Source organism: Myotis daubentonii, chromosome 4, assembly GCF_963259705.1.
Source record: "Myotis daubentonii chromosome 4, mMyoDau2.1, whole genome shotgun sequence".
NCBI classification, from domain to species: Eukaryota; Metazoa; Chordata; class Mammalia; order Chiroptera; family Vespertilionidae; genus Myotis; species Myotis daubentonii.
Genome location: NC_081843.1, coordinates 38422904 through 38449853, shown reverse-complemented (window position 1 = coordinate 38449853; position 26950 = coordinate 38422904). Strand labels below are relative to the sequence as shown.

General features: G+C 41.1%; 1 protein-coding gene across 1 annotated transcript in view; it reads left to right on the top strand.

Moving 5' to 3' along the window:
- Positions 1 to 18439, top strand: part of CCDC192 (coiled-coil domain containing 192) — a 190861-nt gene extending 172422 nt beyond the window's left edge. The window contains exon 7 of the mRNA XM_059691842.1: positions 18153 to 18439. Coding sequence (XP_059547825.1) covers positions 18153 to 18439 — 287 coding nt within the window. The remainder of the gene's footprint in view (positions 1 to 18152) is intronic.
- The last annotated feature ends 8511 nt before the right edge of the window (positions 18440 to 26950 follow it).

Below are 26950 nucleotides of genomic sequence, written 5' to 3'. Positions count from 1 at the left end.
GTAAGAATCTTCTTTTCAATTTTAATTAAAATTCCTACTTGAGAATTTCACTCATGTGCAAATATGTAACTTAGTGGTTTATCATCAATAGGGCTCATAGTTTCCAGGAAGCTAAAAAAAAGCCTACAAAGTATTAACCAAATTATTTCTGCCCACCTTTTGTCCTTTTTGGTTGTTTTCCGATATTTGGGGTCATAGTGACATTAGACAGATACTCAATAAACTGTTCACTCCTACCCACCATTTGCTGAAGAAGACAGAGTCACAATCATCATCAGTATCTCCAATTTAACTCAACAAGAATCCAGCACTTATTATGAACCCATTACTGGGCAATATAGGTGTCTAATGGGCTGTTATACCAGGTATATGAAGCTTAAGTACCAACATGTAAACTAACAACACAATACAGTATGTTCAATACCAAAACAGTTTAGAATATATGCCCAGAAGTTCAAAGTCCCTAGTACAATTATAGAATACAGAGCCAGGAAGAATTTTCATTGATTACATAGGTTCATATTTTTATTTTATAAATAAAGAGGCTGACACACAGAGGGACTGATTTGTGCAAGACTTTAGGAAATTATTGTAGTGGCCATCCATGTACGTGTAGGAAGCTGCCCTTTCTTCTCATGCTGAATCATATAATTCACTTCCTGGCTCTTAGATACTATTAATTTGTCCAAGGGTAAAATTATATATATAATTGTATACAGTAGCCATTTTGGAAATGATGACATTCTGGCATTAAACATCACTATGCACCAAATAATACATGCTACTAAAAATATTTCTTCTTATTCTTATTTAAAAAGTCTCTTCAAATGAAAAACAAATATCAGAGCCAAATTTGAACCTAAACTAATTGAATTCTGTGTGAGTTCTTTAGCCAAAAAAAAAAAAATTAATTCAATTTCCCCAATATCAAAATGTCACAATGAATAACTTCTTAATCTTTTTCAAACCAATAAATGGTATTCAAAATTATCATCTTATTCTGCTAGAATTTTGATACTGGTGTAGCTTTTATTACATGTTTTCTATAAATTTGATTCTTATTATTTGCTTTACATGAAGCTATCTTCTAGACAAGAATTATCCAGTTTATTGAAATTCTTATTAGCAAAATGGCTATAATATGAAATTCATAATAATTGGAAGAGATCTTTCTTTATTCATTATTCATTCACTCATTCACTTCTCTTCCTGACTTCCTTTCACTTCTGTCAGAAACTTACTGTTATACAAACAAAATAGAAAGAGACTCATAGATACAGAGAACAGAGTGACAGCTGTCGGAGAGGAAGGGGTTATGGGGCTGGATGAAAAAAGTGAAGGGATTAAGTGACGGCAGGGGGAGCAGGGAGAGGAGGAACAAAACAAAAACCTCAGACACTGATAACAGTATTGTGATTACCAGAGGGAAAGGGGGGTGAGGAGAAGCAGGAGAGGGTAAAGCGGCAATAAATGGAAGGAAACCTGTCTTGGGGTGGTGAACCCACAATATAATATACAGATGATGTATTAGAGGATTGTACCCCTGACACCTATATAATTTTATTAAACAGTCACCCAAATAAATTCAATAAAAATAAATATATAAAAAAGAAAATCACTGATGTTGTTATAAGCTTCAACATCAATTGCATATCCCATCCATTGGTTCAGAGATTAGTTTATAATCTAACATAATTTGTCTCACCTACCCCAGAATGTTAATGTGTATTAGTCTTAACCAATCATGGTTATTCTATTTCTTTGTCTAGAGCCAATGGAATGTGAGGGATATTTATGGAAGCTTATGGGAAAGAAAAGCCTCCTATTTTTTCTGTAGTAGATATTTAGGGACATTCTTCGGCACTAGATAGAAAGGAGGAGGTTTATCCCTGGAAGACAGTGGCAGTCATCTGGCTACCAGAATAGTACCAGGTTTAGAAAGAAGTTGACATTGTAAAGAAAGAGCAGAGAGACCAAAAAACCTTCAGTTATTTAACTGGGTCTACTGGTTCAGGTCTTGCCTGAAACTAGCCCTATCTCAATACATTCTCTTAATTACTTAGGCCATTTAGAGTTGGGCTTCCAGGTTTTTGGGCAACAAAAATGGTAGTGAATGACCCTCTATTATTGGCATTTTGTATAAAAACAGTTTTGTTCACAATGGCAGACCGTTAGTCACCTGGACAAAAGACACTATTCTTTTTAATAAGAACTCCAATTTTATTCATAATTTAGTTGTATAATGTATTTCAGGCATTCTCCCCATGCACCCCAGAATGTTAATGTTTATTAGTTTTACCTAATCATGGTGATTCTATTACCTTGTCAAGGGCTGCTTTAGGAATATAATATAACCATGGATGAAATATTTATATATATATATGGTAAATTCTGCTGTGATCATCATAGAAGCTTTCCTAAATCTTTAAGAAAGGAAGGAAGGAAGGGAGGGAGGGAGGGAGGGAGGGAGGGAGGGAGGGAGGGAGGGAGGGAGGGAGGAAGGAAGGAAGAAAAGAAAGAAAAGAAAGAAAAGAAAGAAAAGAAAGAAAAGAAAGAAAAGAAAGAAAAGAAAGAAAAGAAAGAAAAGAAGGAAAAGAAGGAAAAGAAGGAAAAGAAGGAAAAGAAGGAAAAGAAGGAAAAGAAAGAAAAGAAAGAAAAGAAAGAAAAGAAAGAAAAGAAAGGAAAGAAAGGAAAGAAAGGAAGAAAGAAAGAAAGAAAGAAAGAAAGAAAGAAAGAAAGAAAGAAAGAAAGAAAGAAAGAAAGAAAGGAAGGAAGGAAGAAAGAAAAACCGGCCATGGGGAGATGAGACAAGACTCCTTTCTCTTTCAACTTTTAGACAATGCCCTGTGAAGAATACAGCTACCTCAACAAATAGAGAAAAACAAGAGAATCTAACAAAGCCAATCTGGCTTTCTTGAGCCACAGAATGAGCTAAGCCTGGAATTCCCCCAACTTCACCCTGTGCAATAATAGACTCCCTATTGTCTAAGTTGCTGATAGTCACTTGTTCTGTTATGTGGAGTTGAAATCACCCTGACTGACATAGTCACAAACGATATTGATTCTATGAGGCCAACTGCAAGTAAAAGTTTACCTTACTTGATTGACTAAACCCAATCTGAGTCTTTAAAAAAGAAAACCAGATATTTTAACAATTTTAGGCACACTTTCTTATTTGAAGACTTAAGTAGTTGAAAGAATAGAATTGACCAATTAATATATAATACAGATTAAATTTAAACAATTCCTATATCTTAAACCAAAGACAAAACTGAAACCTTGGCCTGCTGAAAATTAATGTGTCCCTAAGCCTTTGTTTATCCAGGTGGCTAGAACCAGAAGACACTGGGAGGATCATCTTGGAAAGTAGCCAGAACAAATGCCCACAAGTCTTAATGGTAATCCTGCTGCCAATCTTAAGATTCCTATTACCTTAGCATTTTCTAGTTCAGAAATTAATAATAAATAGGGGGGGGGGGAGAATGAGACACCTAGCCTGTTGTTTTATTCAGGAATATTTCATAAACAATTGAGAAATACTTAGACTATGACCCCCATGGATATGCTATAACCCAAGACCAGGAGAATATGTTGATGCAACAAGAATTATATGGGCTTACATGGATACCTGACACTAGGGAGGGGGTGGTATGAAGTTGAAAAGCAGCCTACACATTTCAGACCCACTCTCTAAAAAAAAAAAATACATTTTTATTGATTTCAGAGAGGAAGGGAGAGGGAGAGAGATATAGAAACATCAATGATGAGAAAGAATCATTGATTGGCTGCCTCCTGCACTCCCCCTACTGGGGCTCGAGTCCGCAACCCAGGCATGTGCCCTGACTGGGAATCAAACCATGACCTCCAGTTCAAAGATCAATGCTCAACCGTGCTCAACCACTGAGCCAAGTTGGCCAGGCCAGACCAGCTCTTAAGTGAGAATTTGGGTACTATTGGTCATAATAATAGAAATATGATGTAAACATTTACTCTGCTTTAGTGTGATTGCTAAACAAGTTCTTTTTTTTCATATATTTTTATTGATTTGAGAGAGGAAGTGAAAGGAAGAGAGAAATAGAAACATCAATGATGAACGAGAATCATGGATTGGCTGCCTCCTGCATGCCCCCTACTGGGGATCCAGCCTGCAACCCAGGCATGTGCCCTTGACTGGAATTGAACCTGGAACTCTTCAGTCCACAGGCTGATGCTCTATGTACTGAGTCAAACCAGCTAGGGCGCTAAACAAGTTCTTAGTAAAATACCATAAAGTAGGAGCTCTCTAAGTGTTCATTTCTTTCCTCACTTCCCTTTCTTCCTCTCTTGACCTCTTGTCTTATGATTATAACTAGAGGCCCAGTGCACAAATTCATGCATAGGTGGGGTCCCTCGGCCTGGCCGGTGATCAGGGCCATCAGGGGGGCTGGCCAGTGGGAGGTATCGCAGGAGGTTGGTCTACTAGCCCCCCATCAGGGCTGATCAGGGCAGGGGCTGGCCAGGGAGGAGGGCCTGTGGGAAGTTGGCCAGCCAGGGGGAGAGGGGCCGTGGGAGGTTGGCTGTGGGAGTGCACTGATCACCAGGGGACAGCTCCTAAGTTGAGCGTCTACTCCCTGGTGGTCAGTGCATATCATAGCGACTGGTCGATCGGCCGTTCCAGTCGTAACAGTCACTTAGACTTTTATATATATAGATTACAAAGAAGGGCTATAGAAAAAGTAAAACCATAGTTATAGAAGTTCTTTGACAACTCTAAAATTATAAATATTATTTTTCTCATATTTTTGTATAATATGTTCAAAATACATACAACAAAACTTCCCAGTATAAGCCTGGAAGCCTTTTGCTGAATACTGTACTTAATCTCCTAGACCAGCGGTCACCAATCTTTCAGACCTCACAGACCACCAGTGGTCCGCGGACCACTGGTTGGTGACCACTATCCTAGACAATATTTTGTGCTTCTCTAAAGTGCATTAGATTTAAGCTGAACCTGAAAAGAAGTTCTTTACCATTAGCTTTAATAATGTTCTTGAGGCATATAATTTATGTGGTCAAGTATGTAACTAATGGGAAACCATCTATCAAAATTAATGCTTGTACCAAATATTTGAAGATTTTCTACATAAAGAAAAGCTTGTTTGCGTTCCCTCTTGGGATATTTCTCCATCACTTTTGAATTACATATTGAAATTTCAAAAAAACATATAATCAACTGATAAAAATGGAATGGCATTCCACTGGGAGGAGGAATTGAAAGGACTGTGTTCCACAAGCTGTCCTCAAGAACAGGGCATTTTTATGCTGCCCATTTAGCAACGTAGCAGAAACATCCCTGGCCCTCATCCATTTCTGAGTCCGTTTTTACTGTTGTCTTATTACTATAAAATTTAAAGTAACAGAAAGTTGCAAAAAATGAAAGGGAATTAATAAAAAAAATTAGATATGATTACCTATAGAGGAGGTAAGATTGATAAGCAGTGTTGGTTTCTGTGAGCAATTTCTCTCAAGTGTGCAAGGGCCCTCCCACTTTGATGCTTTTTACCTACTTCAACTCTGCTATTTCTTCTCATGCATTTAATCCACTTTTATGTCTCCTTCTCTACCTCTTGATCTTTTCTGAATTGAACCCTGTATGTCCAAGTGCTCACGCGGGCCACTCTAAAGCCCATTTGTGTCATCTGATAAGTGGTCCTCACCAGCTTGTTAGTTGCTTATGACAAATTACTATTTTTATAATGTGACGAAAGCTGGGGAGGAAATAATGGCGTTTGAGAAAGTCCTTAATAAAATAGTACCCCAGCCCTGGCCAGTTTTCTCAGTGGTTAGAGCATCAGCCCACAGACAGAGGGGTCTTGGGTTTGATTCCTGGTCAAGGGCACATACAAGGGTTTCAGGTTTGATCCCTGACCCTGGTCAGGGCATGTGCAGGAGGCAACCAAACAATGTCTCTCTCACATGGATGTTTCTCTTTCTCTCTCTCTCTTTCCCCTCTTCCCTCCGTTCCACTCTCTCTAAAAATCAATTGAAAAAATATCCTCAGGTAAGGATTAACAATAACAACAACAAAAATAGTACTCTAGAGAGATTAAGAATGTAATTTTTGAATGAGGTGAAGGATTTTGCAGGAGCCTGACCTAATGGGTGTGGACCCTATTACATAAAGTTAGGAGTTTAAATCAACAGAACTCTGTAATAAGATGGATGGAAGAGCGTGGAAGAGCAGAGGAGGAATCTAATGTAAATCTCAGATCTGATGTTAGCACATAGGTGCACGATGATGCCATTTTACTCAGCTAGTGAACACTGGAAAGAGATCAATTTTGGAAGTTAGATAATGAGTCCAGTCTTGTACATATTGCATCTGAGATGTTTATGAGATATATCATTGGGGTGGTGCAGAGTCCAGAGCTCAGATGTAACCTAGAGTGGTAAGTGTGGGCCTCATTCACACAAATAGATTGCAGCCAAGGCCACAGGCGCTACTGAAATTACCTATGAAGAGAAAGAAGAGAGTTTAAGACAAGGAATATAGGGATATCTATATAGTAATTGCTCTGAGAAGGAGCCCACAAAATGAGACCATAGGAGTAGTCACAAAGTTTGGAGGAAGAGTGTCATATTACAGAAGTGAAGGGAAGGGTGTTTTAAAGGGGCCTGTCAACTGTGACAAATATTCAGAGGTCATTCAAGATGATCCTGCTTTCTAAACCTCCCTATTTCTCAAGTACTCTGACAAGCTTGCTGAGAATTATGGATGGAGCCTTAAGAGTTTCCACTACTTGATGTTTTACATAAGTAAAAATGCCGGTAATGAATTTCAGCAAGATCATTCTCAAATGACAGAGTGTTCAACACTTGGAGAATTTGTTCTGGGTGATGTGAAGATCCCATTAGCAGGAGTTGATTTCATCATTTTAAATGGTCCAGGGCAAAATAAATGAACAACCCAAATAAATTCTTGTGATCCTTCAGCTGCTATTCTTAAAGAAAACATTATTCTGACACTTGTTAAAATGGTAAGGAAGACTATATTCAGGACTAATGGGGTAGACAATCACATTAGGGAAGAGAGGTTGGCTCAACTCTGAATATAACAAGGAAAAGTGGGGATTTGTAGCCGAAGAGCAGAGTGGTAGGATGCACAGATAGGAGATGGCTAAGAGGAGAAGGAAGGTGGGCCACAATGATCAGGTATCACCTGAAGGGTTAGTGAAAGATGAGAAATTGCATCAGATATTGAGAATGATCAGATACCAAGGATGGGGGATTCTCTCTAAAATGACTTAGCAAGGTTCTTGCTACAACTGGGCTCTTAAGGATTAGTCAAGACAAGGCTCAGATGAGCCTGATTAAAGTTTGGTGAAGGAGGAAGTCTTTGTCACTATAGTATTATTTGCAATTTATTACATCGTATGCACTGACTCCTTAACTCCAGCCAAGCAGTACAGCAGTACTGAGTCTAGACCTAGCACTCTATCTAGGGAACTCATGAAATTCAATGTTCCTATCACTATCATCCTAAAGCTACTCAGAAAATGAGTAAGATTTAAGGAAGAGAGGGAGCCATGTACTGTGAGGTTTAGTTGTCTATGTCACTCAAAATCTTGCACACAAAAATGAGTGTACCCAAGTGTCCTGTTGTTGGGAACATTTAAGAGCAGTGTCAAGTCCGCAAAATCAAAATGACTTGTTACCCCTCTTCACAAACCACGTTCCCTTGCATAGTTTAAACAAGCAAATCCTGATCAACAAAAATAATGAATCCTTTATCCCATCTTTCAGCACACATGCACACAAAACAACCAATTGTCGTTATCAAAAAATAACAAACCCTGACAATACTATTATTACTAGAGCATCATTTTATTTCTCAATGCCACACAGCACAGAAACTGGAATATCTTTCGAAAATTAATATCAATAAACTAAATTGGCATTTCTCATTTTATAACCCCTGTGCATCAGGAAGAAACACAGGGGAAAGGCTCACTGTTAGATGCTCTAGTGCAACAGGCAGTCCAAATAATGTTACATAACCTCTACTCTTATTCCTCTGATTGACCTGAGTCCATACTGATCCCATGTCAGATAAGCATAGAAACAGTCCTCATCTATTGTCTCTTCTTTTCCTTCCTTTCTCACAACCCCTTAGGTCTCTCCCTCTCTTGAATTTCCTGTTCTCCTATCAGGATCCATTTTTACCTTGTTGGCCTCTGGCCAAGCTGTCCGTCATTGGGCTCATTCATTATTCTCTTCAAAGGGGACTTCAGGTCCAGCTAAAAGGAAAAGGTAGAAGAGCTTCAAAAATAAAATAAAAAATTTAAAAAAAAATAACAAACCTTTCTTCCGCTTAGATTGATTTTTCTCTTGCCATACCTCAGGTGAATTGTTATACTAACAGTGTTTGTGTTGTTTATCAACCCTGTCGAAGAACTCCTATAGAATAACCTGATGTGATCCGAGACCCTGGAGGGGTTGGGAAGGATCCCTGCCCAGAAAGGGAGCTCTTAGACTAAGTTACCCTGTGCTGTTCTACCCTCACCCAAGTAAAACATCTCACGCCAGTGGTGTAGATAGAAGGTGGAAAACAGCACTGCAACCTGCCCAGCGGGCAGTGTGTGGCCACTGTTCCATATACAAGCCTATATTCATGTACTTATATTCTTTTTGAAACATCCTCACTCGCTTTTCCACAAAACGCCTCTCCCCGCCTCCTGCACTACTGCCAAGATTTCACACAGCCTTCCGTGACAGTGTTCTTAACGGTCCTCTTGGACACCGTCGCTGATTCTAGCGTCGCTGATTCTCCCCGCAGAAAACCTTTGATTCAGAGCTGCAGAAAGGGGTTCTATTCCTCCCTGTGTGGCAGGGGTAGCTGCTAGAGGAGCTGGGGAGCCACTGTGCTTCCACCGGAAGGCGTGATCTCTCCCTTCCCCGCCCACTCCTCGTGATTAGGAAAAGAGAGACTCCTCTCCAGACCACTTGTGAGGAAGGGGTTCATCCCTTCCCTGGGAAACAGAAACAGAAGCCAAAACAGAAACAAACCCTAAAGAATTCCTCATTTTCTCTGGATATTCTGGAAATAATTCAGCCAAGTTAGCACTGACGAGGTGCTGCTGAGCTTTGAGCTAGTGAGAGGAGGGGTGCCAGAAGGACCATGGATGCATTTGGTCAGCGAGTAACGTTTACAGGCTGAGCCATGTCAGGTGACAGGGCAGAGGCACAAGGACTATGTTAGAGGTGCTCTCTCTCCTCTCACTGTGGGATGGCAGTCTTGTCAAGAAGAGGCTTGCCTGGGAGATTTCTGGCCTACCTTTTAGGATTTAGCCAAAAGCTTAGTTCATCGTGCCTTGTTACAGGTCAGCAGAAATTAAATTGCAGAAACCTGGCTGATCATCAGAATTACCTGGAGAGCTTCGTAAAGATATAGATTCCTAGACACCCCCCTGGATTCACTCAGCAGAATTTCAGCAGCGAGGCCTGATTCTCCGCACAAATGAAGCTTTCAGCTGTCAGCTTGGAGAACCATTTTTATAGCTCACAGAATCTAAGTCAGATCTGGGAGAGATCTATTCTAACTTTTCCATTTTTTTAATTAAAAAAGAACTTAAACTCAGAGTTTTTAAGTGCAATGTTGTACAATCACGACAATTTATTATCTGGCAAAAAATATGCAGTAATGAAAAACTGTGTGTGAAAAAAAATATGTGCCTGGTGAGGAAACAGGAACCAAACTAATGATACACCGATTAAAACCTTTGGGCCAGCCATTGCTATCATATATGCACTTAACTTTCATTCATCTATTCACTAAAAAAAATGACAATAGCCCTAGCTGATTTGGCTCAATGTATAGAGAGTCAGCCTGCAGACTGAAGGGTCCCGGGTTTGATTCTGGTCAAGGTCACATGCCTGGGTTGCAGGCTCGATCCCCAGTAGGGGGCCTGCAGGAGGCAGCCAATCGATGATTCTCTCTCCTCATTTTTCTATCTTTCTCTCCCTCTTTCTTCCTCTCTGAAACCAATAAAAACCTAGTGTGGGGTGAGAGACTACCAACAAGGGAGAAATAAAATACAGAGTAATCAGAAATAGCATGTCAGTGATAAAAAAAACAAAAACAAAAACAAAAAAACTAAAACAAAAAACCACCAGGAAACAGGGATTTGACGGGTTTAGCAATCGGCGTCAGGTTGAAATTGTAGGCAAGATGGCCAGGGAAGGGTTTCATTGTGTGAAGGTTACTTTGGAAAGGAAGGACCTGAAGGAACTGAGAGCTAATCATATATGTATCAGGGGTACAATTATCCAGGCAGAGGAAATAGCAAATACGAAGGCCCTGGGGTAGGAGCACGCCTGGTCTGTTAGGGCCGAGGACAGTGGGAATGTAGCAGAATGAATGAGGAGAGGAGGAACAGGAGAGGTGTCGGAGAGGTAAAGGGAGGGGGTAGGGGAGAGGGGATCATATAGGACCTTGCAGGGTACACACTTGGGTTTTTAGTCTTGCCTGAAATGAAACATCAGTAGAGGATTTTAGACACAAGAGTGTCAAGACCCAACATATATTTGAATGAGACATCTCCGTGCAGAGTTGCAACCAGACTGAAGGGCAGTAACAGAAGTAGGGTGGCCAGATATGAAGCAACTGCGATACTTTAACTACATGTGCTGGGCAAGAGAATTAATATATGCCTCAGAGTGACATAGGAGGGAGGCGAGGAGTCTGCAGTTCCCTCCGCCTGCTTGGCTCCCACACATCCTACGGTGAGAGCATTCTGCCGCCACCGGAGTGATGCTAGCAGTTACAGGTGAGTGATTTCCTTCCTCCCTGGTCTCCAAACACCAAGTCCTCAAAGCATCCACATCAGTCAGACCCCTTGTGCTGGTTCTGGAGACAGGTGAGGGCACAGCATCAGCATCTGTTTGAGGCCCTATGAACATGAGGCAACAAGTGCTTCCTACAGTCTCTCTTGCGCTTCTTGTTTTTCCCAAGTGTTTTTGCATCGAGTGTTCTATAAGCTCTCTGATCTCATTGCTCCCGAAGAAACTAACTTCTCCATGTAATTAGGGCTGCAGCCTTTCCATCATTGTTGCAACTAAGTGTCTTGTCCCCTCCAGAGCACTTATTAAAACAGATAATTTTAAGCTTTTAGGTATGGAGCTGTTGGGCTGTTTCTAGGTGAAAATATATATTTGCTCCAGTCTGCCACTGCACTTCAAATGTTTCCTCTAGAGCAGAGGTCCTCAAACTTTTTAAACAGGGGCCAGTTCACTGTCCCTCAGACCGTTGGAGGGCCGGACTCTAGTTTAAAAAAACACTATGAACAAATCCCTATGCACACTGCACATATCTTATTTTGAAGTAAAAAAACAAAACGGGAACAAATACAATATTTGTATTTGCATGTGGCCCACGGGCCGTAGTTTGAGGACCCCTGCTCTAAAGCATAATCCTGTAATGTGAATGGTTATCAGCCCTGGCCAGTGTGGTTCAGTGGTCAGAGCATCGCCCCACACACCGAAGAGCCACAGGTTCAATTCCTGGTCAAGGGCAAGTACCGGGGTTATAGGTTCAATCCACACTGCCCCAGTTGGGATGTGTGCAGGAGGAAACTAATCAATAGGTCTCTCTCACATCGATGTTTCTGTCTGTCTGTCTGTCTCTGTCTCTCTTTCCTCCCTCCCTTCTTCCCTCCCACTCTCTCTAAAAAATCAACAGAAAAAATATCCTCAGGTGAGGATTAATAACAACAACAACAAAAAGAATGGCTATCATTATGAAATGGAAAGTTTTGTAATACATATGGAAAATTCCTAGCAAATATCACACTGTATTTTAATCCTTTTAACTGACCATACTGATTTGCCAGTCAAATCTGTTCTTATAATGCTGCTTGTTTTTCCCAAATCCACAAACACCCGCCAACTTCAGATGTATTTTAAGTGTCCGCAGCATTAGTAGAAAGACATCGAAAACCCTTCCAACTCAATCATTTGCCACTACAGAGACTGGTCTCTATACAAATAAAAACATCAAAGGGGGAAGGTAGAGAAATCTTCAAGAAGTAAAACTAATCTGATTTCCAAGAAGTAAAATATTTGTGCAAAAAATAAGTGGATCATCTATTCCAGAGAATTACCATTCTCAAATGTTCACTGGGAAAGTCTAGAGAAGGATAGAAAACTAGGAAGGTTTTTATTGTCATTTTGTTTTTTGTGCAAGCAGTGAGAGGAATGTCTTGACAGATGTGCCAGTTTTCAAGTCCAAGTATGACAATAGTTGAAACTGGACTCCCTTGTGGTTACTGAGAAATATACACAGCTTTCAAAACCAACATGTAGGTGAGTCAGAGTGATGGGCATTTGTACAGAGGAGGAAGCTGACATAGTCTTTCAGGCCAAACAGTAAACCTGGGTGGCTCTGGCGGAATGAGGTATTTAATCACCTCACCCTTAAGAGTCTTTCTTCTTGAGTAAATAGTTGGCAGCCTTGGTCACTAGCTTGAAAGGCAGAGAGAAAAGCAAGGGTTCACAAGTGAGTACCCAGCAGAGGTGTTTGTTTAGGCTAAATCCTAAATGTACTGTAGGGCCCAACTCAGTGTTGCCTCTTCCCTGCACAACTGTGACTGTAGGAGCCATCGCATCTGATTCATTCTCTATGTGTCCCTGTGTCCAATTACTGAATAAATGAAAGAAGAAGATGACCGTGGAGGATACCTGAGACCCAACTGGGAACATGTGTGCTTCCCATTGCTAGAGGTATCTGAATCAGAAACTAGATCAGCAATTCTCTGTTCAAGGAGTGGTAGCATAATGAAGGGATCAAACGGGGAACAACCTTTTTAGAAATATTTAGAAAAATCTAAAAAAAGCTCTCCAACCATTCACTGAGCCACCCATCAGCACTGCATCACTGTTTACACAGAACTATTAACTTCCTGGATTCCCCAGGCAATGCTTTCAGGTAGCATAGGTTCTTGGACCTGCCTCTCCACCACATCTCCTTTCTCGAATTAGCAGGTTGCAGCCTGCTTTCCTCCCCTATGTCCCTCCCAGCCTTCCACACCTGTCGGATAGCTCTGTAACAGTGGGTAGCTGCGTGATGGCAAAACACAAATTTTATTCATTGATTCCAATTGGCAGGTGACCTCTGAAGAGCTGGAGGGACACCAGTGTCTAAGAGCCACTCCCTTAGAAAATAATCAGCTGGGGGTGTTGTGGAAAAAACTCCTAAACAGGCGGGACCACATTGCTCGCAAAATGCACATTCCAATTCTCAGCGTCTAAGATAATCCTTACACTATGATTTGTTCTGCTGTGAACTATTTAGTCATTTTGACAGAATTCTCACGTGGCACTTTGCTAAGAGTGCTGAGAATATGAAGAATGAGAAGTTGGAAATGGTCAAAGGCAAATGTCACAATTTCTTCTGGGCCTTTTTTCTTTCCAGGCTGACATTACAGAACTAAGCATAGTCTGGCCCAGCTGTGGGCAGAGGTTTCCATGATCTATCCTCTTCCTGAACCTTTCTAAACCTGTGCAACTACATCACCCCTTCTCCTACCTCCTCTTCGCCATGCCCGAATGCCCTCATTCTCACTCTTGGAGGCAGAAAGAGAGGCATTCGTGAAAAATGGCATGTGCTTGTGAAAAACCTCCACAACAGTAGCCATTTTAATGAGTTCATATTCTGGCTGTGGCTAATCAGATTTGCACCCCCTCTCTGACAGATGAGAAGAATTTCTCTTGTCTCTGGTTCTCCTTGAGCCTCTGGTATGGGTTCCACCTAAGATTATCTGTTCAGATGACAAAACCTCACACTGCAGGTTAGCCATGGCCTTGGCAAGGCTACCTGAGCTGCTAGGGAAAGCCTCGCAGAGACCACAGGTGTTTGAGATTTGGGGACATGTAACACTGCCGGGACCTTAGGGCCACACATCCCTTCCAGATTAGGGAGCCTCAACTAGGAGATAGCAGGTCTTGAGAAGGTTAGTGGTAGAGTCTGGAAAACTGTGGCCTTGGGTTATTTCCAATACTAATAGGATCTGAGACTCCTGGAGTCCCCCACTTTGTTGAAGAGTTTAGAACACTTTTGATGTTTGTAATGTGTTTAGAAACAGACAAACATATTTTTGTTCTGGGTGTAAAGAGGTTATTTAGTAGTAAAATACACTTGTTATGAGAAATTTCTTTTTTGGTGTATATATTCTTTAACTTACCACATCATCATTTTCATTTAATACACAAAAACGGTGCAGTAGGAATAGAAGGCCTCATGCCATCTCTCCTTTTCTTACCTTCACACTCCTTCTCTACTCCTTTTCCAACTGTCTTCACCCTGTGCTACAGTCTGAATGCGCCCACCCCCATATTCATGTGTTGAATCCCTAACCTCCCATGTAGTAGTAGAAGGAGTTGGTGCCTTTGGAAATTAATTAGGTTTAAATGAGTTCAGGAGGATGAGACTCTCTTACTAAGATTAGTGCCCCTATAAGAAGAAACACAAAGAGCTTGTGGTTTCTCTCCACCAGGTGAGGACACACAGAAAGGTGGCTATCTGCACACCAGTAAGGGAGTTTTCACCAGAACGCAATCATGCTGGAACCATGATCTTGGACATCCAGCCTCTAGAACTCTGGCAAAATAAATTTCTGTTAAATCCCCCAGTCTATGGTATTTTGTTATGGGAGCCTGAGCTGACCAAGACACCCGGCCTCTTTTTCTCTACTACTACTCTCTTCTGGGAGGACAGAGACAGAAATGTAGACCTACTGACAACAATGTCCATGGAATGCCACCTGCTGCATTTTTGCCCTTTTATCATTAGAATTAGGTGAACAAACTATTCTACCTACATTGCAAACTATTTTACCCTTTTGACTAGACTGCCTTCTGGAGTGACAGTAAACCCTTTCTTCATCGTGCCAATTGGTAGAGAGAACTTTTCCTGAAAGGAAGGGGAACACTGGGGAAAGAAAAGTTTGGAGGGGCCTGGTCGGTATGGCTCAGTGGTTGAGAGTTGACCCAGGAACCAAGAGGTCACTGATTTGATTCCCGGTTAGGGCACATGCCCGGATTGCAGGCTCCAACTCCAGTAGGAGGCAGCCAATCATAGATGTTTCTCTCTCATAGATGTTTCTATCTCTCTATCCCTCTCCCTCTCTCTCTAAAATTAATTTTTAAAAATATATTTTTAAAAAGAACAGATTGGAGGAGAGGTCAAAGAGAAGGTGACAGGCCTGTACCAGGTGAGAGGCTCCTGATGCACCCCTCCATTCCTGAGCCTCTCTGAGGCCCAGGTTTCCCCATCCTTTCCTTAGCATCTTCCCATTGCCTCTTGTTGCCATTCCCATCTTTTCTCTTTTCTTTTCTCTCATTTTAACACATAAGAACCCATCCTCCCAAGTCCCAATTATCATGCCTCTACCCTCTGGGGTAACAGAAAGGCAACCTAGGTATGTGCTAAGAGTTGAGGACCAGTCCTCGTCCCTCCCAAAGAACAATTGTACACATTAACTAGAGTTATGTACAAGGAACACATTCACCTGGGCCTCAGAGAGCACTCATCCAAAAAGAAACTCAGGATGTAAAAGGTGAAGAGATTGAGAAGTACAAATTGGTAACTACAAAGTATTCTTGCAGATGTAAAGTACAGGATAGGGAATATAGTCAATAATATTGTAATAACAATGTATGGTGCCCAGTGGGTACTGGAAATATCAGGGGGGACATAGTGATTAGTACATGATTACCTAACCACTATGCTATACACCTGAAATTAATACAAAATAATATGAATGTAATTGAAAAAAATTGTTAAATAAAAATAAAAGGAAACTCTAGCCCAGTCACTATTCTATAGAAAATGATGAGTCACAAATAATATTTTAAATTTTTTAGTAGCCACATTTTTCAAAAAGTAAAAACAAATGAGTGAAATTAATCTTTAAAATGTATTTTAACACAATAGATCCCAAGTATCATTTTAATATATAATTCTTAAAATTTAATGAGATATTTCACATTTTTTAACCTAAGTCTTTTTATTTTATTTTTAAATATATTTTATTGATTTTTTTACAGAGAGGAAGGGAGAGATATAGAGAGTTAGAAACATCGATGAGAGAGAAACATCGATCAGCTGCCTCCTGCACATCTCCCACTGGGGATGTGCCCGCAACCCAGGTATATGCCCTTGACCGGAATCGAACCTGGGACCTTTCAGTTCGCAGGCCGATGCTCTATCCACCAAGACAAACCGGTTTTGGCAAACTAAGTCTTTTTAAAAATATATTTTTTTTATTGATTTCAGAGAGGAAGGAAAGAGAGAGGTAGAAACATCAATGATGAAAGATAATCATTGATGGGCTGCCTCCTACATGCCCCACTCAGGGAATAGAGCCACAACCCAGCATGTGCCCCAACCTATAATGCAACCATGACCTCCTGGTCCATAGGTTGACGCTTAACCTCTGAGCCATGCTGGCCAAGCTAAACTAAGTCTTTTCAATCAAATGTGCATCTCAATTATAGCATATCTCAATTCAGATTAGCCACATTTAATTAGTTAATGGCCACATATGATTAGTGGCTATCATATTGGACAGCACAGCTCTGGCAGGTAAAAGGAAAGGTGAGGCCCTGGCCTATTGCCACATGGACTCCCACCTGGGCATAAAAGCACAGGCCTACTGGAGACGCAACAAACTAAAAGCTCCTTTAAGATCTGAGATTTTTTCATGGCTTTTAAAGAAAGGTAATAAAAAATACATATTCCTTAAATATTATTGTTAGAATTTCAAATGTTCAGAACAAAAATTTCTCCATGGTTTCTTGAAAGCTAAGTACGTTGATAATAATTTCTAGGAGCAGAAACAGTCTGATCTCTCCTCCCATCAGTTTTATGAGGCCAAAAGCACCCTGCCCACTGTGTAATTCAGTGCACAAGCTTTCTCCCTGGGCTCCCTCAGGAAAGTGATGGCTTCAACTTAGTCCTATTTGCTGAGAAATGGGTGACTGCCTGCCTTCACGGACTCCCACAGCTAAGCCGTCTCATCTTCAGCAGCTACACAATAGTAGCAGGCTTTGTATTCTCAACCAGAAGTGCAGCTGTGGGGTTTGTTCTCACTGGGGATCGAGTGAATGCTGAACCTTCTACTATAGCAACTAGCTATCAAGGCCATCAGATTCATCCATATGCTACTGGCTCTATTATTCCTACAATTGAACCCAAATGTTGGTGTCTCTTCCTATCGCTGAAATCTGCCTTTTTTATATAACACAAGAAATAATTTTAATGGTTTTTGGAAATTTCAGGATGAGAGTGTTAAAGAAGATGTTGCTAAAGTCTAATGGGATGAGGTTTGCTTTCAGCAGCTAAATTTTTTGATGATTGAGTGAGATTTCTTTTCAAGGATTTCCGGCTGCCGGCCACTAATCTTTCACCCATTTGTTGGAGCCTTTCCCTCCTTGCTCAGGGCTTTATCCTTATCTGAGGAGTTAAAATGATAGAAATTGATAAAGGATAAGATTTTATGTCCAGGAAGTATTTGTGATTTTCATTAAGAAATGCTCAGAAGCCTTCAGACCTAAAAGAAACAAATCTCTATGGGAGATCCCATGCTAAGAGAGTTTTTCTAGATCAGCTCAAATTATGCTCTGCCAATGCTAAAGAAACTAGTCTTTTCTCATTACCACTTCTCCCAGAAGGGGCAATGACCTTCTCCCCTCTCCCTCACCCGCCCCCCTTTGAATTAAAATTCAAATTGAAGCATATTTCTACTTGAATGTAGCTTTTGTGAAAGTCGCAGTGAAAGGAATAACATGCAACTTGGGATGGCTTTTGTTTTTAGATTGGATTTTCAAGGACCGCCTATTCCCAGGGTTAATTGGGAGTTAAATGCGCATCAGAAAGAGTTGGCAAAGACTGATTCTGCTCCCTCTCCAGGGGCTTCCAAGTTCTTTTTTCATGAGCACCCAGAATCTTTCCCCCTCAGTGGGATCCAGATTCTATTCTCAGTATCTTTGACCAGATGATGCAACATCTGTGTTGTCTTTTAAGAACGTGAGAAAAGACGCTTTTCATCTTCCCTCTCTTTGAGTTCTGGGAAATTCAATTAAAACCACTCAGACTTTCCTTTTCCTGTTTGTTTTAGAAGACAACTCACCGGAAGAGTCCTGTGGCAGTCTCCCGCCTGTGGAAGAAGGTGATCGGAGAATGAGCCTGATTATGGAGTTGTCAGCCCAGATTTCCCTTCAGACTGAGAAGATCACTCAGCTGCAAGAAGTTTTAGAGGAAAAGGAAAGGAAGATTCGGCAGCTGGAAGCTGAGCGGGGGGCTCATCCTGCCCAAGAGGCCCAGGACTCTCCAGAATGTTTACAAGAAGCCCCAAATTTATTTAATAACAGCCTTAGTTCTGTCGTCTCTGATAAGGACATGTAAAGATTCCCAGTAAAATAAATAAAAGTTTATTGTTATCAAGGTAAAGTCCAGAACCCAAGTAGACTCCTCATTGACAAGCTCAAGTTCAATTTCATGGGTTTGAATACATCTTATAATGTTCATATTGAAAGGAAACAAAACAAAAAAAAGTATTCAGAAGCAAACATTGAATGTTTCCCCTGAAGGCATTAGTAGTCATGTGACCCATACTATATTTTCAGGCGTTCCTGGTAACAGTGGGAGAGGGAAAATCACAAAACTAGACAGAGTCAAAGAACTTAGCATCATCCTCTTATGAGAGGTTTGTCACACTGCATGGGAGGGGTGCCCCCAATCCCATTTTAGTGTACAGCTCAATTGTGAACAGAAAGTGTCATGGAGGGCAAGCTTCAAACAAGTAGCCATGAGGTCCATCCTTTCGTGTCCTCTAGAATGTGTTTGTTTACAGCATTCAGTGTTTTATTAACAGTTAGCATGTGTAGAAATTAAATAAAACCAAAGCAATCGAAAGAAAGAAAGGAAGAATGGATGGATGAATCAGAGCTGTAGTCCTTTGGGAACAGTGTCCTGGGACAGCATCTCCTTGGGAAAACACAAAACGCTGATTTTTCCCTTAGGAACAAGACCAAGAGCAGAGCAAAATATATTGCTCTGTTCTGAATGTACCAAGAAGTTGTGAACAGCACAAAATATTATCAGGAAAAATAGAGGGTGGGCAAAGGAAAGCTACCTTGTAATCAGTGGAATCAGTGGAATAGAATGAGTCATATTTCTTCTCCATGTGTTCCCCTCAAATGAACTATTTTCCATCCAAAAGGAGCAGCTAGGCACTAACTTTAAGGAAGACTTTGGTACCTAGTTCTTACTGTCCTAATACAGCATGACTCAGGCTAACAGCTCTAGCTCTTCCATTATTCTGACTGTATTACTATCTCTCTATTTAATTCAACCAGTTCAACAAATACTCATTAAAACTCTTCTATCTACCAGGCATAATAATAGATGTTAGAAATAGCACAGCAAACATGAGTGTCACAACTTTTATCATCCAGGATTCATAGAAACACAAGAGTCTCCTTAAATGTAGGGGTGATTGTAATGAAAGATGGGAAATGGAGAAGAGAATGTGGGGGTGACTGTGGTAAACCTGATTAGCACAGCTTTAGTAGAGGTTCTCAAATTTATAAGCATGGGTGATCAGTAAGAATGCACAATCCTGGGCTTAGGTGTACAGCCTGGGAGTATGCATTTTAACAAACACATGTGGCATTCCTGATGACTGTATTTCAGGAATTACATTTTATTTTTTAATTCTTTTTTTTTCTTTCCATCACCATTTATCTTTCCTATACCTTCTTCAACCTCCAACCCTGCCCCAGTCACCATGCTATTGTTCATGTCCATGACTTCTTTCTCTCTTTTTTGCTCAATTCCTACACACACACACACACACACACACACACACACACATCCCACCCCAAGAATTACATTTTAAAACACATTGGTTTAGGGCTGGCTTCAAGCAAAGCTGTCACACATTTGCTCCCAGATTGAAAGACTATCCCCCTAAAGGAGAACCATTCCTTGCAAACCAGGGTGAGGAGTCTTCTACCATATTTAACTAATTTATAATCTGATTGTGGATCCTGACTATCTGCAAAACAAAGTTTCTAAACTTGACCTTTTTTCTTAAGGATGTAATTGAGTTTGGGACTCAAAATAGTTTTGCAACATTGACTCTAGAGTTTCACGTAAACAAACAAACAAACATGAGTTTGACCAGTAGGTCCTGTTCTCATACAAAACTAGGATCTGCCTATATTTGTTTATAACCTCAGAGTTTCACCTGAAATGTCTGCAACTATGCATAGACACAGTCTATCATCAGAAATGGAACCAATGTGCAAATGTAGGAGTGATTGTAATGAGAGACTGTAATGAGAGAATGTATGTACTCATTCAAATCATGAGTACATACCTCGCCCAAAAAATGACTCAAAGCACTTTTCCATGGAATCTAGTTTGACCCCTACAGAATCCACTTCAGAAGCCCCTTCTCTCTGGTTCCTCCTTTTTACCTCCGTAAATTCTATGATCTCCTTTCTCCCAATTCCAGGCTTGAAGTTTTGCCTATTGCTTCTAACACCATGGTGAGGCCTGAGGTCAGCATGTCCTTACTGTGAGAAAGCTTTATATCTCTGTTAAGAGTGGACTGTCTCCAAGACAAACTATCATCTCTGCCATTTTGATATGTTATGATAATCAAGGTTCCATCATTTTATTTTACCAAAGATTGTCTCAATCCCATGAAATATTGAGTGTGAGCTAGATGGAAAGGGAGTGAGAGAAAAAGAAAATCCTATTACCTCCCAGACAGGGTGATGGTAACTTCTAGATCAATTTCCCCTGGCGCATGCCCTGGCTGGCCCTCAGCAGGAAAGCAGCAGAGATAAAATAACAGGCAGAGCTGAAACTGCTGTTAATAATTAATTAAGCCTGTCATCTCTCAATAGGCAAGGACCAGCCAATGAAGAAGAAAGCCTCCAGGGTCATATTACCCTGCAGTTATCTTTACAAGAAGCTGATCTTGACTGAGGTCTAGGTTATCTCCAAATCAGAAGTGGGAAAGAGATTTGGCCCAACAATGAATATACTAATCTCTATTAGTGACACCTTGGTAATACGAATTCTTTAAATATCCAGGTTTTATTGAGGTATGGGGGTGGTAAGAAACAGTGTTACTGACTCTAAGGCATTTCTAAGTAAAAAATGTCATATTCCCAGGGGAACATTTATGCCATTGTATGCCCCCCAAAGTTTATTTTTAGTTTCTACCATCCCCCCCCCCCCCAGATTTGAAGAGTAAGCTTTAGCTCTACTAAAGCTGTGCTAATCAGGTTTAACCAAACAAACTAAAAACCAGATTATAGCCCATACTATAAATCAAAATCTCATTTTCTTGCCAGGCCAGTGTAGCTAAGTGATTGAGCATCATCCTATGAATCAGGAGGTCACAGTTTGATTCCTGCTCAGGGCACATGCCCCAGTTACAGGCTCAATCCCCACTAGGGGGCTTGCAGGAGGCAGCTGATCAATAATTCTCTCTCATCATTGATGTTTCAATCTATCTCTCTGTTCTTCTCTGAAATCAGTTAATCCTATCTAATAAAAGAGAAAGATGGTAATTAGCATATGACCGCTACCCTTCCCATTGGCTAATCAGGGCGATATGTAAATTAACTGCCAGCCAAGATGGCAGCCGGCAGCCAGGTAGCTGGAAGCTAACATGAGGTTTGCTTGCTTCAGCAAGCCTCTGGGCTGCAACTCTAAGCAACTATGTTACAAATATAGAAGCTAAACAAAACCCCAGAAACCTGCTTTAGTCGCTGGGCTTCAGCCAGCAGGATCGCAACATTGTTTCAAATACAGAAGGTAAACAAAGGCCAGAAACCTGCTTTCAGCAGCAGAGGCCTAAGAGCTGAAGCCTCAGAGCTAAAGCTAGCCCAGAATAAAAAAAAAAAAAAAGAAAAAAAGGAGCAGTTGGGAGCTTCAGTCACCCACCAGCCTGAAAACAGCTCTCAGCCCCTCACCCAGACTGGCCAGGCACCCCAGTGGGGACCCCCACCCTGAAGGGTATGTGACCAGCTGCAAACAGCCATCATCGCCTCATCAAGGCTGGCCAGGCACCCCAGTGGGGACCCCCCACCCTGATCCAGGACACACTTCAGGGCAAACCAGCCGGCCCCCACACGTGCACCAGGCCTCTATCCTATGTAGTAAAAGGGTAATATGCCTCCCAGCACCAGGATCAGCGTGACAGGGGGCAGCGCCCAAACCCCCGATCGCCCTGCGACTCTGTGTGTGACAGGGGGCAGGGCCACAACCTCCCTATCCGCCCTGCTCTGTTCATGACAGGGGAAGGCACCCCAACCCCCTGATCAGCCCTGCTCTGTGCCTGATAGGGGGGAGCTCCCCAACCCCCTGATTGCCCTGCGGCTCTGTGTGTGACAGGCTGTGGAGCCCCAACCCCCTGATCCGCCCTGCTCTGTGTGTGACAGGGGGCGGTGCCCCAACTTCCCTATCGCCCCTACTCTGTGAGTGACAGGGGGAGCTCCCCAATCCCTTGATGGGCCCTGCTCTGTGAGTGACAGGGGGTGGCGCTGCAACCTCCCCATCGACCCTGCCTTGAGTGTGACAGGGGGCGGTGCCCCAACCCCCCCCATCATCCCTACCCTGAGCATGACTGAGGATGGCATAGCAACCTCCCGATCCGCCCTGCTCTGTGCATGACAGGGGGCGACGCCCCAACTCCCCAATCAGCCCTGCTCTGAGCCCGACCAGGGGCTGCACCAAGGGATTGGGCCTGCCCTCTGCCACCTGGGAGCAGGCCTAAGCCAGCAGGTCATTATCTCCCGAGGGGTCCCAGACTGCGAGAGGGCACAGGCCAGGCTGAGGGACCCCTGCCCCCCCCCCAAGTGCATAAATTTTTGTGCACCAGGCCTCTAGAGAGAGAGAGAGAGAGAGAGAGAGAGAGAGAGAGAGAGAGAGAGAGAGAGAGAGAGAGATTCATTTCTCAGGAACAGTCTGGGTTGTTGAAGTGGTCTACTGATCTTTAAAATACCTGGTGTAAATAGCACAAAGCAATTAGCATAATGATGAACCTATTTCTTAATGAAAATTTGACAAATCATCAGGTTATCTGAATCAAAAATAACTAGGAAATCCAGAAAAATATTTAACAAGTAACTTATGCCATTCTCTAATAGTCTCAAAACATTTAAATAAATATATGCATAATTTTAATCTTCCTTTTTACTAGTCATTAACTTTTCTCAGAGAGTTAAATTGAATGTGTGATATGTCTAACTAATTTAAATAAATGGTTGAGTTAACAACTTAGTTTCACTATTATGTACATGGTGAGCTGAAATCATAACAACACACTTGTTCAAGGTTAGTAGGAAAGCAAGTCATTGAAGAAAAAATGCCCAGAAATCTGGAGGCAGAGGGTGGGGGAGCAAAGTTTAGCAAAAGCAAATAAATTCTAATACTTTATGCCTAAATGCATTTCTGGGAAAGAATGATTCAGTCAAGTTATAATTATCTCCTAAACTGCTGTGCTTATCCCAAAACACAATCATTTGTTTTTACATTACACTGTAGTAAAGAATTTTTCCTTTAATGAGACAAATAGAGAAGTGTTGATGAATGTTGCAGGCCTAAGTTAAAATAATATTTACTTGGCAATTATCAAGAAAGGGTTTGCAGGAATAGTTCCAAAAGATATAACAAAACACTTTTGAAGGACTTAGAAAATCAAAAGTCTGAGATTCAAAAAGTCTGGCTCTCATAATTTAAAAAAATCAGACAAAAACTAAAAAATAATAAATTGTAACGAATAAATTATTAGTATAATTTTCCCCTGCTATTACAATAAAATCTTTTCTTAAGATTTCTTGAGGAAAAAATATATTTCATAGATTTTCCAGACACCTGAGAGCTTTTTTGCTAATAGAGGAGAATCAAGTTCAAATAGGAAATAATCTTTTTTAAAATAAAAGTACTAGTACACTCAGAAAAAGTTCACAGCAACAGACAGAGCTGGCCATGAGATTTCTGATAGCCAATGAAACTGGGACTTTTATGAAATAAAACAAAACCAAAAACAGTTCCTATTCCCAGCTTCCCAGAGAAATTGACCATCTGGAGTCAGATGTTCAATACATTTCCAATAACATGAGCCCGTGGCAAGATGACCATTTTCATCTATGAGGTTTGCATTTGAGTGTGTGCGTGTGTGTGTGTGTGTGTGTGTGTGTGTTAATGACTCATACTGCTCAAATTCAATAATACCCAATCCTTTGTTCTTGGATGAAAAAGTCATACAGCAAATGGTCTAATAATTATTTTAAATCCATCTTCCTAAATGTCACAAGTCATCTTTGCCAAGAGTTTATTATCTGATGTCACATTTTTTCATAGAATGAAATCACAGATAAAGAATGAAAGCAAAAAGTAAGAGAAAGAACGAGTCCAGAACAAGCTTTTTGTCATATGAGGTCCAAACCATGACAACAGTGAGCTCTAGTTAAAAGAAAAAACTGATAATATAATCCTTGGCCTTATAGTAAAAGGTGTACCTTATTGATTAGCTCCTATTTCAATGAAGTTGATATGATTATGGTGAAAGAGAAAAGCAGGTACAGTGGATGCCTTATAATCTTGTTAGGGACCAGCATTTACTAGCCATCAGTTATTGCTTTCGGGATATAGCAGGCCCTCAGTGAGATTACCCACAAGGAACGTGAGGCAGATGAATTCTGAGGCGCAGGGTTTCAGGCCCTGTCAAGAGTCCCATCCCCATGTGTGGCTTGGATAAAACAAAGCAGCAGATCTGAGGGGACCAAGCTGACTAGGAAGACAGGGGACTCAACATCATCAGAGGACAGAAGGGTCTCAGAACCAAGACTCCTGGCATGAAGCCAGTGAGAGAAGAGACCCAGAATGACTGAGGTCAAACTTCTTGCCCCCCTGGTGGGATAGGGACTCCAAGTCCATATTTAGATAATTTATAGAAAATAGAGAAAAGGAATTCCTGCAGACTTGAGTTTGCAGATTGAGATTCACATGAGCCACACTATTAAAAGTCTCCATTAAAAGTATAAACCACAAAGACTCCACACTTCCATCCAGAAATTCCTGCTGGGTCCAACTTTCTGTTAAGTTCTGCTTCCCAAGAAATGTATGGAAATCACACCATATTGGTGACTCAACACCTCAGACTGCTGTTCTCACCCTGACCCACTGATGCTTGAGAGGGCAATCCCCTGCCATGTTCTGACTGTCCACCCCATGTCCCCACACTTTCCCTCTGCTACCCTGATGAGCGCAGGACACCATCAGAAGCATCTCCCTTAACTCTCCGAAGCATAACCAAGCCATGCTATGGTATTTAACAAAACTTTATTAAATGCTTGGGAATAATCAAGATACGGTGCAAAAAATCACACAGCTCATTTAATTTACTCATAGTCCTAAACTTAAGATCGCAAGTTCTTGCTTTGTTCTCAGTAGACACCAGCTTAGCTATTACCCTTGGAATATCATACAGATACCCTAACTCTTCCTCCAGAGAGAGGAATAGGTCTCTGCTTCCCCTAGTCCAAAACTGTTCATTTTGAATCCTAGGATGACTAATTATGATAATATTCTTCTTCAGGAGAAAACTCCACCCTGCCCACAGGGTAGGGTCTGACTTCATGAACTCCAACCATATGTCCTAGAACCTGGGTTATTCAAGCTTAAATAACACCCTCTGTGGGATACCAACGATCCTATAAATATCTATGCTTCCGAGGAAGTATTCTCAATATAGACTACTTTACAGAGGTGCTAAGAATCAGCCTGCACATCTCCAATCGTGTATGTAGCGACTTCATTCTCAAGAAAGAGAAATAGGTATTTGCTTTACATTTCTCTAATTAAATGAGCATTTGTGCCATTTTTCAAACATAAAGGCAGGCATCCTCCGAGATGAATTAAAATCACGACTCTAGAAATCCAGCTACTGATTTCCAGAGCTCTTGTGTTCAAACAAATAAAATCACTTTATCTGACATATCATCCCCTACCATTCCAAAGACTATGCAGAGCAGCACCACTATAAATCGAAGTAGCCATCTTTTCACCACACTGCCATTTCCGGCAAAAGTTCCCATTTTCTTAAAAATAAAGCAAGAGACAGAGTATATGTTCTGTTATTCACTCAATAAATATTTACTGAGTACTTATTATGTGCTTGTACTTATTATATGCTCTATCAGTCATGTCAAATGTCTAGATTTAGCTCAAATTTACATATACAATAATAGAACGTTTATTATTGCCTCAGTTGTTTACTATAACATTTAAGTTTGTTAAATAGTAAGTTCAAGAAATGTCTGGTTAAAAAAAAACCAGGAGAGAGGCTTTCTTCACCACAATTCCTTTTATAAACACAGTTGGGATTGAATAGAGGAATTTTTTTTAACTCTCCATGGACTTTCTTGAGTGGATGAATGCGGTGAACAACATTCAGAGAGTCAGCTCATGTACAATCTGCTGCGGACTGCAGATTGAGACCTGGGGGAAGGTCTAGGGATAGAGAAAGCTGCGACTCTTGGTTCTCCATTTAACCTCCAACCTAGCAAAGATGCCAAGATTTAAATTAACCTGATTATACTCTGGGAGTTACTCCATCTTAGTATTTTACCACAGAAACTTAAACCCATTCCTTGAGGTTTTCACTAGATTGAATCTTGCTAAGAACGTTAATAAGCTGAGATCCTAAAGACAGAGAATTTTTTTTCCATCGTGTTGTTTACTCCACAATTTTTAAGCACAGCAGTTATCACCTAAAATGTTAGAGAGCCTGAGAATCAGGAGCTCAGGCTGCAATGGTGGAAGCTGTTTGCAGCACCAGCCCACTGACAGATCCAGGAGACCTAATCAAATATGGAAATTGAATAGGCC